The sequence below is a fragment of the Thermobia domestica genome, chromosome 18 (assembly GCF_964235325.1).
Source record: "Thermobia domestica chromosome 18, izTheDome1.hap1.1, whole genome shotgun sequence".
Lineage (NCBI taxonomy): Eukaryota > Metazoa > Arthropoda > Insecta > Zygentoma > Lepismatidae > Thermobia > Thermobia domestica.
Window position 1 is genome coordinate 9,231,042 of NC_137471.1, and position 15,228 is coordinate 9,246,269.

General features: G+C 35.9%; 1 protein-coding gene across 1 annotated transcript in view; it reads right to left on the reverse strand.

Annotated features, from left to right (window-relative positions):
* LOC145675926 (uncharacterized) overlaps nucleotides 1–13,423 on the reverse strand; it is a 74,319-nt gene extending 60,896 nt beyond the window's left edge. The window contains exon 1 of the mRNA XM_081746733.1: nucleotides 13,126–13,423. Coding sequence (XP_081602859.1) covers nucleotides 13,126–13,414 — 289 coding nt within the window. The 5' untranslated portion in view covers nucleotides 13,415–13,423. The remainder of the gene's footprint in view (nucleotides 1–13,125) is intronic.
* Between the last annotated feature and the right edge of the window lie 1,805 nt (nucleotides 13,424–15,228).

Sequence of the window (15,228 nt, forward strand, 5' to 3'; positions counted from 1 at the left end):
AGAAAGAGATATTGCTGTGAATGACTAATCTTGTTAGGATTAGTATATAGGCTATTGAAGAAAAAGATATTGCTGTGAATGACTAATCTTGTTAATGTTATTATATAGGCTATTGAAGAGAGAGATATTGCTTTGAATGATGAATCTTGTTAGTGTTTTTATATAGGCTGTTGAAGAAAGAGATATTGCTTTGAATGACTAATCTTGTTAGGGTTATTATATAGGCTGTTGAAGAAAGAGATATTGCTTTTAATGATTAATCTTGTTAGGGTTAGTATATAGGGTATTGAAGAAAGAGATATTCCTGTGAATGATGAATCTTGTTAGTGTTATTATATAGGTTATTGAAGAAAGAGATATTGCTTTGAATGATGAATCTTGTTAGTGTTATTATATAGGCTATTGAAGAAAGAGATAATACTATGAATGATAAACCACACAGGGTATGTGCTACGATCATGTTTCATAATATATTTTTTTTTCTTATTACATAGTTTTTATTAAAATGATATGGTACCCATTCTGTGTACGTGTACGTGAGTTTCGAAAGTAACCAATGAACGTTATTCCATTAATTAAGATTAGCTCATTTTCCAATGGAAGAAATAAGAAACTAAATCGTAACCAAGATATATTCTTCTGTCACAAGATGTTGTGCCAGAATGTTAAATTCACGTGCTGTGAATGGCGACTACCTTTCAACGATCTTTTGCATCACTCGATGTGTTTGGAAGAAAATTACATTTAAAAAAGATATAAAAGACCAGAATATTATGTACACCTTGTCTCAAAAAGGTTGAGCGCATTCTTTATTGGTGTTTTGAGGCAAAAATTTTCTAAGTCCAGCTTCGGGTATCTTCGGGAAAAAGTAAGCCAGGTTCGAACCTCCAAGCCAGCCTTTGCAATCGGGAAAAAGTTTGCAGATGTGTTTTTCTTCTTTTAAATATAATAAGACTTGTTACCAAGTGTTTAAAAAAGCAACATTGATTGAAATACTTAATGATACAATATTTCGAAACCTTGCACATGCTTGTTTGTCATTTAGCTCTCTATACGTAATGGAGCATTTAAATACGTTAAAGAATCTTTCCATATGTAAAAGAATGCTCAAAGTTAAGAAATAGAACATAATTATCGCCTGAGTACTAAAATAAAAGTCAAAGTAGAACAGAAACAGCGTTTGTCATGGATATGAATGTCATAATTATCTTGAGATCCGTTATACATCGCTAGAAGCTTAGTTCTAGAAGTCCTTGTGTTAGCTTATTGGTAAGCTGTCGGATTTCAAATCATAAGGTTGTGAGTTCGAATCCAATCTGGGTCAATACTTTTTTTTAAATTATATTTTCCGCAATGCATGAAAAATTATATAAAATAATTACATTAAAATACATAAGTTGTTTATATATAACATAATAATTGCAGAACATAGTAATTATTATGTTTAAAATATAACATCTGAGATAATTTTCACAGTAGGTCGTTATTATATATGAGAATGTTAAATACAAGTTAGGAAAATCGTTTAATAGCAATAAATAAGTTATGTAGTGTATTTATTTGCAGCTATTTGTCATACAGATTTAACTTCTCAATATTCTCATTACAGTATGTTATTTATATTCGTGAAATACAGTATATTCCTACGGATATAGAAAGTGTATAAACAGAGTATCCAAAGTCGTATCCTGCTTCAAGACACATAGCTTTTCCCGATCCCCTTAACGTCACGGGAAGAAACACAAATTCTCTTTAGAACGGAATGTCGTTACTTAGAGTCTCATTCGAATACGTTGAATATGCTTTTGTGTATTCATCTATCTCTCTCTCTCTCTCTCTTTCGCTTTGTTTATGTGTGTGTGTGTGTTGCAGAATATCCCAAGTTGAATACAACATTTGCAAAGTATATGAGCATCATTGTCATCGAATACCAGAAATTGAAAGTCGTGTTTCTTCAGGTTATTTTTGCGTGTTCATGTTAGCTCACTGGTAGAGTACGGACTTGCCACTGAAGAGGTCTTGAGTTCAAAGCCTACAGCTAATTATCATTCTTTTGTTAGTAGGATTGCACAGAAATCGGATACAAGGAGTGGTTTACTTCTAGAAATATTTTCAGAAGCGTTTAGGTAGCCCTGAAAAGGGCTGTTTTCGGGAGTTAAGGCGGGGTCATTAATATTGTGTCCAAGACCCTTCTGAATTTATTACACGCTCCATTCTTCTGGGCATGGAATCTATTACATGGGTGACAAATCTATCTCCTTCCCCTACCTCCAGCCATGCTTCGGAAACAAGATGCCACAGGTCATCCTGAGTTCTTGGTGGATCTGCCTCAGGCCAACTTTCCCTTAGAGTACGCTTCACTTCTGCTCACATATTTTCCATGAGATTGAGGTCTGCTCCACGAGGCGGCCAGTCGATTAAATCAATCTCAGGGTGCCCTGCGAACCATCCCTGAACCACACGGGAATTATGTATTGGCGACTGGTATTGCTGGAACTGAATTACACCATCAGGCTGAAACAGATGGCACCATGATATTACTGATAATGTCTAAGTACTGAGCATTGTCCAGATGTCCTTCAATTCTATGAAGCTGTCCTGCTCCGCGACTGGAAATCCAACCCCAACATAAAATAGATACATGGCCACTGCGATTGCAAGCAGCCACATATCCATGGTCATATCGGGTGCCTCTCGGACGATACACAAAACGGCGTCCCTCCTTTGATGTTGTGAATATGGATTCATCTGAGAAAACTACGTTTTCCCAATTGAGACCCACATTCGCCTGTGCAAACGCGAGACGGTAAATTTTGTGGTCGTCTGAGAGTTTTTCCTTCACGGCAGCAACACGGCCACGTAACCCAGCATGACGAAGCCTTCGCAGAGCTGTATGCTTACTACCAGGAAAGAGAGAAGCTTCCCTTATCTGTCTAGACGTCCTTAGTGGGTCTAACCGGGCTTCGTTTACTAATCTCGCATCTTGGGCTTCGGTTGACACATGCGGACGACCAGGAGATCGTAAATTACCAGTCTGACCTGTAGCACCATATTTCCGAATCCATTGCCTTCCTGTAGAGGCCGGGACACCTACTCGCCTCCTAGCTGCAGTTGCAGAATAACCTTCCAACTCCCATAAAGTAATTACTGCTGTACGTCTATCCATAGTTACCAATGTTCTGAGCTGTGAGAAGAAAGCAATAGGTAAAAGCTAGTACCTGACGTGTGATTGGTTACTTGCACGACACGCCTATTGTGGGGAACAGCGTTGCCAGATCTAGCATAATGATGCTAAATCTAGCATAATTTGCATGTCTCTAGCACCTAGCATCTTGCTTTTAGCATCCTGCCCAAATCTAGCACAATTTCAGCAAGTTATCAAAAAGCCGTAAAACCTGGAGAAGTTGGTCGTGGGAAGAAAAAGAACGGCAGAAATGTATCCTCTTTCATTGATTCATACACTCGGTAAACCATACAGGCAGTCTTATTTTCCTAAGTAAGTTCGGAACGGCTTTGGGCTTTTTTTTTGTGGCTCCACCCAGGGTTTTCTAATCCTTTAACTCCGAGGTATGGGCGGAGCTATGGGGGCCATTCTCCCCCCAACTTTTTGACAACTTCACCATCTTTACTTCTGACTTCATGATCATATTTATTCCTGAAATGACAGCTCCGAGACCGACCAAAAATCTGCCCCCTCCCCCAGCAGACGATTCCCAACTCCGCTTATGCTGCGAAGTAATTTTCTTTCAAAATATGTAAACAAAAACTTTGCATTCATTTATACGATATATACGCCATTGAGTTTGGCAACGACTGCAGTAATTTAGTTGAGTTAAAATTTTGGTGCGTGAAGTATTGAGTTCTATCCATGCATTCTTGCTCTCTGTATATTTTAAGTTACGTTATCGTATCTCAACTTTGTTTTTTTTAAAAAAACTCCTGAATTAGTAATTATGAGGATCTAGCATAATTTGACCGAATCTAGCATAAGTTCGATCAGGTTTTGGAATAATTCCGAGCTGTGAGTCTGGCAACGCTGGTGGCGAACGACTTGGTCAACGACTCGCGAAAGAAATCTGAAAATGGTGCGCCGTAATAATAATAATAAAAACAGTTTTTATAAAGGAATATTAATACATACGAAAAGCTGTTTAAAGAATGAATTGTTATACTGACTTTACACGTATAAAAACATATACCATATACCAAACAGATTGAGCGATATGATTATAGCTGTTTTGAGACGAACACTTTCGAAGTCCAACTTCGGGTGTCTTCGGAAAACAGTAAACTAAAGCTGCTGGTTCGAACCTCCAAAGCCAACCTTAGTAATCGGGAAAAGATGTACAGATATGTTTTTCCTTCTGTTAAATATAATAAGACATGTTGAAATGGTATTAAGTGTAGAAAAAAGTAACATTGATTGAAATACTTAATGATACAATATTTCGAGACTATGTATTCACACTCTCGTTTCGTCATTGTGATTTCCATACGGAAAAGAGCATTTACGTATGAGCTCAGTTATATTTCAGAAGCAGCTTCCGAAAAGCGGTCATATTAGCTCAGTGGTACACCACCGAGCGTTTAAATCGTGAGTTCGATACCCGTTCAGGTGAGATTCCTTTATGATATTCCACTTTCCTCAATGCATGAAAATTATGTAAAATAGTTACATTACAATTCATCAGTTGTATATATATTTTCATATCATCAGTTGTATATATGAGTTGAATATATATATTCATATCATCAGTTGTATATATCAGTTGAATATATATATTCATATCATTTCACGACATAAGTAATTCTTATCTTTAAAATATAACATCTGAGGTATTCACAGAACGTCGGTGTGTTATGTGTGAATATTGAATACAAATTTAAAAAATCGTGTAATAGCAATAAATAAGTTATGTAATATATTTATTTGCAGCTACTTTCATCGCAGATAACTTCTCAATATTCGCATTACAGCATTTAGGTAGAGCATATCGAAAATTGGATCGTGGTTCAAGACAAAAAACTAGCTAGCCCCAAACTGTCACGTAAGAAATTCACGAATCGCAAAAGTAAAGGGAAGAGATTGAGAGCGGTAATTCCTTAATCGCTCTCTCTCAACTCTCTCTTATCTGCATTTATACATATAAAAGTGTATGTATGTATGTTCCATCATAACTCATGTATGCCTAGAGCAGGGTTTCTCAACCTGGGAGTCGCGGCCCCTAGGGGATCGCGAAGATAGGCGGAAGAGGCAAATATAGTTAGAATCTAATACCAGAAATTATTTTTAAATATTATTTTTAATTTTGTTCTGATAGGCATACTTTTATTTTTTATACACACTGTAAAGAACAATAAAAAATAAGTCTACTGAACATTTTCAAAGGGTGTAGAATTCGTGTTACTATTCGGTTCAAAGTCTCTTGTCATCGCGAATTCTGTCGAGAAATTTGAAGCTTAAAATATACAAAACGATAATCATGCCTGTTGTTCTGTATGGTTGCGAAACATGGTCGCTTACTCTGAGGGAAGAACATAGACTGAAAGTATTTGAGAACAAGATCCTTAGACGAATATTCGGACCCAAGAGGAACGGGAATGGGGAATGGCGGAAACTTCATAACGAGGAACTACATAATTTATACGGTTTACCCAACATTGTTAGGGTCGTCAAGTCTAGAAGGCTTAGGTGGGCAGGTCATGTAGCTAGAATGGAAGAAAGTAGAAACGCTTTCAAAATCTTGACTGGAAGACCAATCGGAAAACGACCATTAGGGAGACCTAGGCGCAGATGGGAGGACAATATTAAGATGGATTTCGCTGAGATACGAATTCAAAGTAGAAACTGGATCCAATTGGCTAAGGATAGAAGTCAGTGTAGAGCTTTTGTGAACGCGGCATTGAACCTCCGGGTTCCATAGGCCATAGAGTTAGTTAGTTAGTAGAGTTGTTTAAAAATGAATTTAAATCAAAGAGGTATGATATAAAACTAATGAGAACTGTATATAGAAATACTAGAAAAATACACATGAAACAAAACCTGCACATTGAAATACAATTAAAATTAAAACCTAATGAGATACCTAAGCATGGTGTAATTTCACTAGTGCAGCAATGCCCGGTTCAATCTTCATGACAAATATTATCAAGCCGTTTTCAACTGATAAGCGATTTCTTATCTTTGTTTTAATGTTTACCATAAAAAAAAACACTTTCGCACAAGTACGATATAGCAAATGGAATTATTACTTTTAAAGCAGCAATCACCAGACCAGGATATTCTTTTCTCCTCATCAGGCAGAACTTGTCCAAGTCTTCGTTACAGAAAACCAGTTGCAAAGACTTGTCGCATGATCATTCTATTATTTGGTCAAGAAGTTGTGGGCTTAGATCGGATACGTTAATGGCCTCTTCAATGAAGGAGTTTAACATCCATCTTGAACCAGCACATTCGTCGTTGGGAATATAGATATTACAGTTACTGTATCCACTGTCAGTGCCGGGCGCCGAAAAGAGGGGCCACACATTTCGGAGGAAGTGTGTTACTCAAGTTAGGAAAGTGCATGTGCACATGTGTAAAATAGAAGGAAAAACGTAATAAAATGTGCTCAAAATTAAGGAAAGGTAGGGTTTATTTTGAAAATGTTATTGAGCTTCGTGCCAACCATGGTGGCGCTTCGTAGCTAGTCTGTCGACGTCACTCATATATACGGTGACATCGTACTATACTCTCGCCCCGGGCAATGATTTTCCATGGCACTGTTCACTATAAACAAAAAAAATGGATTCTACTATTATAGAAATAGGTATGTTAAAAATCCCACACAAGCTTATTATAAAACAAATTATAAAAGGGTCGCTGGCAAGAGCGTGTGATAAAAGGGGATCGTGATAGGAATTAGATTGAGAACCACTGGCCTAGAGTAATTTTAACCACATTTCTTATAGTTTCAAAAAGAGTGCTGTCGGGTTACCTATGGTGAATGGGAGGGGGATACATATAAAAGATTGCTAGAAAATGATCGATATTAGATTCATAGTTTTCGGGGTCGCTTAGATAAATAGTGAGACTTTCAATTTCGCTTAACTCCGATTAAGCTCTCATTAGTAGGGATGGGCACGAACGACTTTTCTTTGAAACTCGACTCGACTCGAAACAGACATCTTTGAGGTCTACTCTTGGACTCGGCGCGAAAAATATCTTCCAACTCGACTCGGATTAGAGTCAAGTCGAACCAAAACGAGCCAAATCCTGTGTGTAGTCCTACCTAGACAATACATAGACAATAATTATTCTATCATCAATTATACTACTGTTACTACAAATAATAATAATAATAATAATAATAATAATAATAATAATTATTATTATTATTATTATTATTATTATTATTATTATTATTATTATTATTATTATTATTATTATTATTATTATTATTATTATTATTATTATTATGACAACACCGTGTACAAACATGAACGATAGATGGTTAGTAAAGGAATACTAAAAGCTAGTTGACTGCCGACGTCGGTAGTCATGAAGTCTACAAGGCAAGGACATCGTTCATTACCCTAAGCTGTAAGCGTAGGTGGACTACAGATGGTCAACTATTAACCTCTCGCCAGAAATTGGTGGCCCCGCAGCGACGATCCGTGATGGCCCAAGTTCCATATTGAAAACTTTACTACCAGCGGCAGAGACGCGATGAAACGCCAACGAACCACAAAATTACTCTCCCAAAATATGTTAAAATGCCTATATGTGTGATTTGTTTATATTTAGGTGAAACAAAAAAACACAAAACAAATACCCCGGGGTGGACGCGAACTATCAATATTACGATTACTAGGCACGTGTTCTTCTGACTTCCCCACGGAAACGATCATAAAAAGCTTGGTTGTTGAAGGATAAATCATTGACGTCTTAATTTAGCCAATCAGACAAACCCCTACATCTCGAGTTCTAGGAGGTCATACCGTGAACCGTTTCAGATTTATTGCTTTCTGGTGGAGTACTATCCATGCGCAAAATTTGAGCGTAATAGCCGACATGAATCTTCGGTGCCTCTTATCTTTAGTACAATTTTAACCAGAGATGGTGTGGGTCAATGAAAATTTGATCCACGACCCACCATGACCCACTATGACCCACCACCCAAATGACCCATTGGCCCACTCTGACCCATCAACCATCGTGATCCACTCTGACCCACCACCAACTATGAACCACTCTGAACCATTGCGACCAACTCCGACCCACCAAAACCCATCGACATCAACTCTGACCGATGACCCACGTCCTCCTCTCCATTGACTAAAGAGATTACACTTGTAATAAAACAAGACTGTGAAATTATCACTTATCGGAGTTTGAATTTCTACCGTCATTGGCTCAAGCACCTCTTTGTTACAATACTGGTGGGTCTGACCTTTACGATATATAATGGCAAAGTGTTTCTCATCTTCCGAATTAAAATGAATTTAAATTTATCATATGTAATTATTTCTTTGTTGCCTTACAGACACATTTCAGTAGAAAATAGGGTGAAATTTAAAAGTTTCAAATCAAGGAAAAGTAGACCAACGTAAAAAAAAAAAAAAAAAAAAAAAAAAAAAAGAGAGAGAGAGAGAGAGAGAGAGAAAAACTAATTTTCTATATAATTAAGCATGCCGTACTAATTGGAAATGCCCATGTAATTAAGTTTAGAATACAAATTTTATGGCCATTTTTCTCTAACTTTATGGCTTGATTGCCTTATGCTCGGAACGCTCCATATATTAAACACCAGCTTCAGCAATTATAAATAGAAAGCAGTGGGTATAAAATTCAAAAAGAACTTTAGTTTGCATTACTCAATTTTTTTCTCAACTAATATCAATCGTTTTCGATTATTTTTACAAATCAACCCACTACCAATTTCCAATATATAGAAAATGCACCCCCGTCCCCCCGCTCATAAAAGACAATTTTAAAAAATGCCAGGGCATATTCTCTTTATTTTTAATAAAGAGTTATATGCTGAATTTCAGCTCTCAGTTGAACGGCTTGTGAGATACTAAATTTTTCGCAAAAATTCGGACTTCTACTCCCCCTAAGGATATGTATTATAATGAAAGTGACACGCGTATGATAACTTCCCAGTTGGGATTGGAGCCTGATTATATACCAAACGTCAATTCATTTGACTTTGCAGTTTGACCGTGATGATTACGCAGACATAGTTACTTTCAATTTTTTATGATACATATCCTTATTTCATATGTTACAGATGATTCAAAAATATTTTTTCAAGCAGTTAGCTCCTCTAGAATCTCACAGGCTGCATCCCAAAATCCAACTCCTACTATCCTATGACAATCCAAAAGTGACTGAACTTTTTTTATTAGGAACAAATGACAAAAGAAAAATGGAGATCTTGAAAATAAAATGTAGAAAAGCTCGGTGCCCCCAATAACTCCATATTTCTCCGCCCCTTCATTCCGAACTTAAAAATAAAACTTAATTCGAATATGGTTAATTAGTGAATTTATTACAGTTAAATTCCACTCACTACATGCTACAGCTACAACTATGTAAGAAAAAATAACAACTGTGAAACATGTTCTGAATTACTATTACATTTCTTACGCTATTATTAAACATATTAGAATAGTAAAAGAGGATTGTTCGTGAAATAGTATATTTGCTCATGATTTTTAACTTTTTCATACGGAAAAAATTAAAATATTATTCAAGTTTTAAAATTTGCACTCTGCAAATATGTTGCCCTCTAGGCAATGGGACTAATGTGGACTAATGGGAAATGCTGCACTGCTAGCGGCGCTGAAAACTTATGATTCGATTCTAATATCGGTTGGTTTCGATATCTTTATGTCGCTACGTAACCACCCTGGGTGCTAATGGGAGCTTAATTGGACTTGAATTGAAAGTAGAGCTATTCACCTAAGCGACCACGAAACTATGGATTCAATAATAATATCGACCCGTTTCTAGCATTTTTGATATGTATCCCGACAGTACTCTTTTTCCAGACTGTAAGAAATATAGTTAAAATTGCTCTAGATATATCAGAATTATGTTGAAACACACACATAAATCCACTTTTATATTCTGTATAAATAGAGAGAGAGTGAGCGAGCGAGCGAGCGAGAGAGGGCGACTCAAGGCATCACCACTTCCACATTGCAAAAGCATATATCAGGAATTGAATTGAAAATCTATGTAAAGACTTTCTGCTGTGGCATGCTTCATAAGGACAATTCCAGTCTGCTCACGTGACCTTTGGGGTTCATGAATTTTTTTGCGAGCGTTCCGACTTTGGATTCTCTGTTTATACCCTCTGTTTATGCATCGAATAACTTTTCAAGAACATAAATGACATTCTATATTATGAATGTTGAGAATTACTCTCTATATGACAAATAGCTGCAAATAAATACACTACATAACTTATTTATTGCTATTAAACGATTTTCCTAACTTGTATTTAACATTCTCATATATAATAACGACCTACTGTGAAAATTATCTCAGATGTTATATTTTAAACATAATAATTACTATGTTCTGCAATTATTATGTTATATATAAACAACTTATGTATTTTAATGTAATTATTTTATATAATTTTTCATGCATTGCGGAAAATATAATTTTAAAAAAAGTATTGACCCAGATTGGATTCGAACTCACAACCTTATGATTTGAAATCCAACAGCTTACCAATGAGCTAACACAAGGACTTCTAGAACTAAGCTTCTAGCAATGTATAACGGATCTCAAGATAATTATGACATTCATATCCATGACAAACGCTGTTTCTGTTCTACTTTGACTTTTATTTTAGTACTCAGGCGATAATTATGTTCTATTTCTTAACTTTGAGCATTCTTTTACATATGGAAAGATTCTTTAACGTATTTAAATGCTCCATTACGTATAGAGAGCTAAATGACAAACAAGCATGTGCAAGGTTTCGAAATATTGTATCATTAAGTATTTCAATCAATGTTGCTTTTTTAAACACTTGGTAACAAGTCTTATTATATTTAAAAGAAGAAAAACACATCTGCAAACTTTTTCCCGATTGCAAAGGCTGGCTTGGAGGTTCGAACCTGGCTTACTTTTTCCCGAAGATACCCGAAGCTGGACTTAGAAAATTTTTGCCTCAAAACACCAATAAAGAATGCGCTCAACCTTTTTGAGACAAGGTGTACAATGTAAAAATTTGGTATGCTGAAGAACTATGGAAATACTTCTTGCAATTACTGTATATTGCACGTATTAATGTACTTGCTGTATTCGCTGACCCTTCGGTTTTACAAACCTCCATTTCACGAACATCGCAAGCAACGGGCAAAATCTGGAACAGCCACTTCAGTTTAAAAACTTTGATTTTAAAGTTAAACTGTTAATTGCTGAATAAATATTTGTATATTTACCATACACACCCATTTTACAGGTCAGATTGGATTGGTGTGATAATAGAGTAAAGTATTATAATTCTTTCTTCCCGTAAATATATTAATTGTAGAAATAAGCCACTGCAGATTCAATGACGGATCTTACGAACAAATTCCAACACCGGACCGCTGTCAGAAGCGGTTTTCTCACGCCGAGTGAACTTTGTGCTGGGTTAACACTGTGTGCGTGAGTTTCCTCGGGGTTCTCTCGTTTTCTTTTTCTCACTTTATTCATTCCACCATTTCATTCATTTCTCTGTAGCCTAGCTGGCATAACCTTAGGGCCTCGAAACTCGAGGATTTCATTTCAGAAAAGGATTTTGTGGGTGTCCAATGAGGCAACCGCCCCAGGCCCCGCGTTCCAAGCATCTTTCGGCCAAGAAGTAGATACGAAAGCACACCGCACACACACAAACGCACACACTATATATATATTAAATTTTGAATCCAGCACTCGGCAATTTTTACTAATACTCTGGCCCTGCGGGATCTAGTCCCCGCGCGCACCTAACGCCGCCTCTGACCGCTATTACCCCCTTTTTCCTGTTAAAACCAAGGTTGAATGCCATAATTTTCCTTTCATCTAATAAATATTAAAGTTTCTCTGTTCGTAAATTTATGTTGAAGTAAGGTAGCTAGATTCTAAATTGGATATGAGGTGAGTTATTGGGAATTGGCTTATTTCAGTATAACAGAATTTCACGATAATAAACTTCCCAAAATTTCCTTATATTGATACTTTACCCAGTTAAAATTCTAACAGAATATTAAATAGCATAATCATAATCATAATTTATTGCATCCGTTCATCGTCATACAACGAAATTGGACGTGTCATTTATAGACTATATATACCAGTATACATAAACATACATACTATTATTACATATAGATTCTTATGGTTTCACTAATTTACTTACTATACATTTAATTTTACGTATACGAATTATTTTCTACATATTCTTCAACCGAGTAAAAGCAATGTTCTATCAAGTACCTTTTCAGTTTGGATCTAAAGCTATTGACAGAGACCTGATTTTTTATACATGATGGAAGTAGATTGTATAATAGAGTACCTTTGTGCGTAACTGATTTATTGTATATATTTGTCCTATGTGCATGCAAGTGAATGTCGTCTTTACTTCTTGTGTTATAACTGTGAATGTCTTTGTTAACAATAAATTCACTACTATGTTTTTTCAAATACATTAATATTTGGAACAAATACATTGAGGGAAGAGTCATTATTCCAAGTTCCTTAAAAATATTTCTGCAAGAAGAGTTCCATCTTACTCCTGCAAGTATTCTTACTACTTTCTTCTGTAGCCTAAAGATAGCAATACTTTTAGGTGCATTTCCCCAGAACATCAAGCCATATTTTATTGTAGAATGAAAATTTGAGTAATATATACACTTAGCTGTTTTTACATTAATCTTATCTCTTACACATCTAATTGCATAGCATAGTTTGCTTAGCTTACTTCTTACATGTTCTATATGTGGTTCCCAGTTGAAATTATTAGATATTTTAACTCCGAGAAAGGTAGCAGTTTCTACATATTTAACTGTTTTATTATTTATTTTTCTTATCTTACTTGCTAACTATGTATGTATCTTACTTGCTAACTACGAAAGAAAGACATAGTAAGAAACGTTTACCTGAATGTTGATGGCTTTGATAATGTAATAAACCTTTCTCCCATTGCTTTACTTTCGAATGTTTACTCCCAGTTTCTGAACCACTAGTACATATTTGTTCTCTAGAGGATTTTCCATGTGTAAATAACATTTCCTTCGAACCGTATGGATCTTGCTGTTTCAGTATGCCAGGGTGAAATTGGTTTAAGCAGTCTTGGAACTTCTTCATTTCTTCACTCGTTCGTGACAAACATTGTTTCAGTTCCAAGAAACTGACAACTTCCTGTGGCGTTTCGATCATTATTTCCATCAAGTAATACAAACAAATTCAGAAAATGTACGATCTAAAATTTAAAAATAAAATGAAAACACAACGTATTTTATGCTTTTGTATCAATACAAAACTCACTGATTTTAAAAGCTACGTTCAACACAATTTCTATCTGTTTTAGGAAACCCTATCCGTAATTATAAACAGTACAGTGTGGTAGAAACAAATATATGGACACAATATATACAGGGTGTTTCAAAACAACACATACGTTTGGAAGGTGATTCCTGACAACAACATAAGACAAAAAGTATAGACCAACCTGGGTGCACAAATGCTTCCATTCGGAGTTAAAGGCTGCCGAAAACATGAAAAAATGAACTTTAAAGGTCCATACCTCCAAAACTAATGGACCTACTATAGTCAGGTCAAGATTTCACTTAGGAATTAATATGCGTACTATCCTAAAATACATGTTTCAGAGTCCTAAGGTACTCACGCAACAATTTTTATAGAGGGAACTTGGCTACGGGCATATAATTTGAAGTACTCACGAACTACCTCCATAAAATGTATTGCAGAAATACTGCAGAATTCTGAAACTTAGATATTTGGATAGGGCACATACTAGTTCCTAAGTGAAGTCTTAACCCGACTACAGTAAGTCTCATAGTACTGGAGCTATACTCACTGACATAAAAAAACGGGTACTTTTGGTTAACGTAGGAAATTGAAATTTTTCATGCTTGCAGCTTTTCGGGACTAACCCACAGGAAAATTGGCAAAAGTGAATATTTTTAATTTTTAGTAGGGTGTAAGAAAGATGAAGAAATTCCCAAGGTTATTTGGTCTTTTTCACCTATAATCTCATATTTTAGGTACTTGGAATGAAAACTTTAAATTTGATATGCTTGTACGTTTCCGTTGCGTTACCTAAGCGAAGTACCAAAAATGAAGATGTACAACTTTAGAGTGATTTTATGAGTAACTGAAAAATGTTTCCCATGTTATTTATCTGGGACATCTTAATTACTTACTTACTCCTCGGCGCTACAGTCCATGTAGAACTCGGGCCTCCTCAACTTCACGTCTCAATTTTCTCTTTCCACGGCCTCGGTTCTCCAACGTCGTATTCCCATTTCTCTCAAGTCTTGTTCTACGCATTGTAACCAACTCAGCCTAGCTCTTCCAGTCAATCTTCTTCCTCCTGGCCTTCCATTCAGCATTTTTTCGGCAGTCGGTGGACATGGCCCACCCACTTTATTCTTCGTTGTTTAATGTGTGCTACTATGTCTAAACATTTATATATTTGGCACCGTTCTTCATTTGTTCTTATCCTCCACGATTCTTCTATCTTTTTCGATCCGTGTATTTTTCTCAGAATTTTTCTCTTCCATCGCAGTAGTAATGTTTCGTTTCCTTTAATTAAGGTCCATGTCCCGATAGCATATGTTACTATTGGCCTTAGGATTGTTTTATATATGGTTTCCTTCGCCTGTCGTGATCTCCTTTTGAAATTGATGATTTTCTGTAAGGCGTATAAGCACCTATTTCCTGCTACTACTCTACTCTTGCTTTAATATCAATTGTTATGTCATTTGTTTCAGTCACTATGGTACCAAGATACTTAAACTGATCCGTATGTTCGAATGTATAATTCAGCATATATATATATATATATATATATATATATATATATATATATATATATATATATTAGTTCTCTTGCGTCTCCTCTCGTTGTTAGCATATACATTGTTTTCCCCTCGCTTTATGCGTAGCCCGAGGTTTTTCGTTTCTCGTTCAAACTCTTCAAACGTTCCTGTTAGGGCCTGTTCCGTCCGTGCTGATAT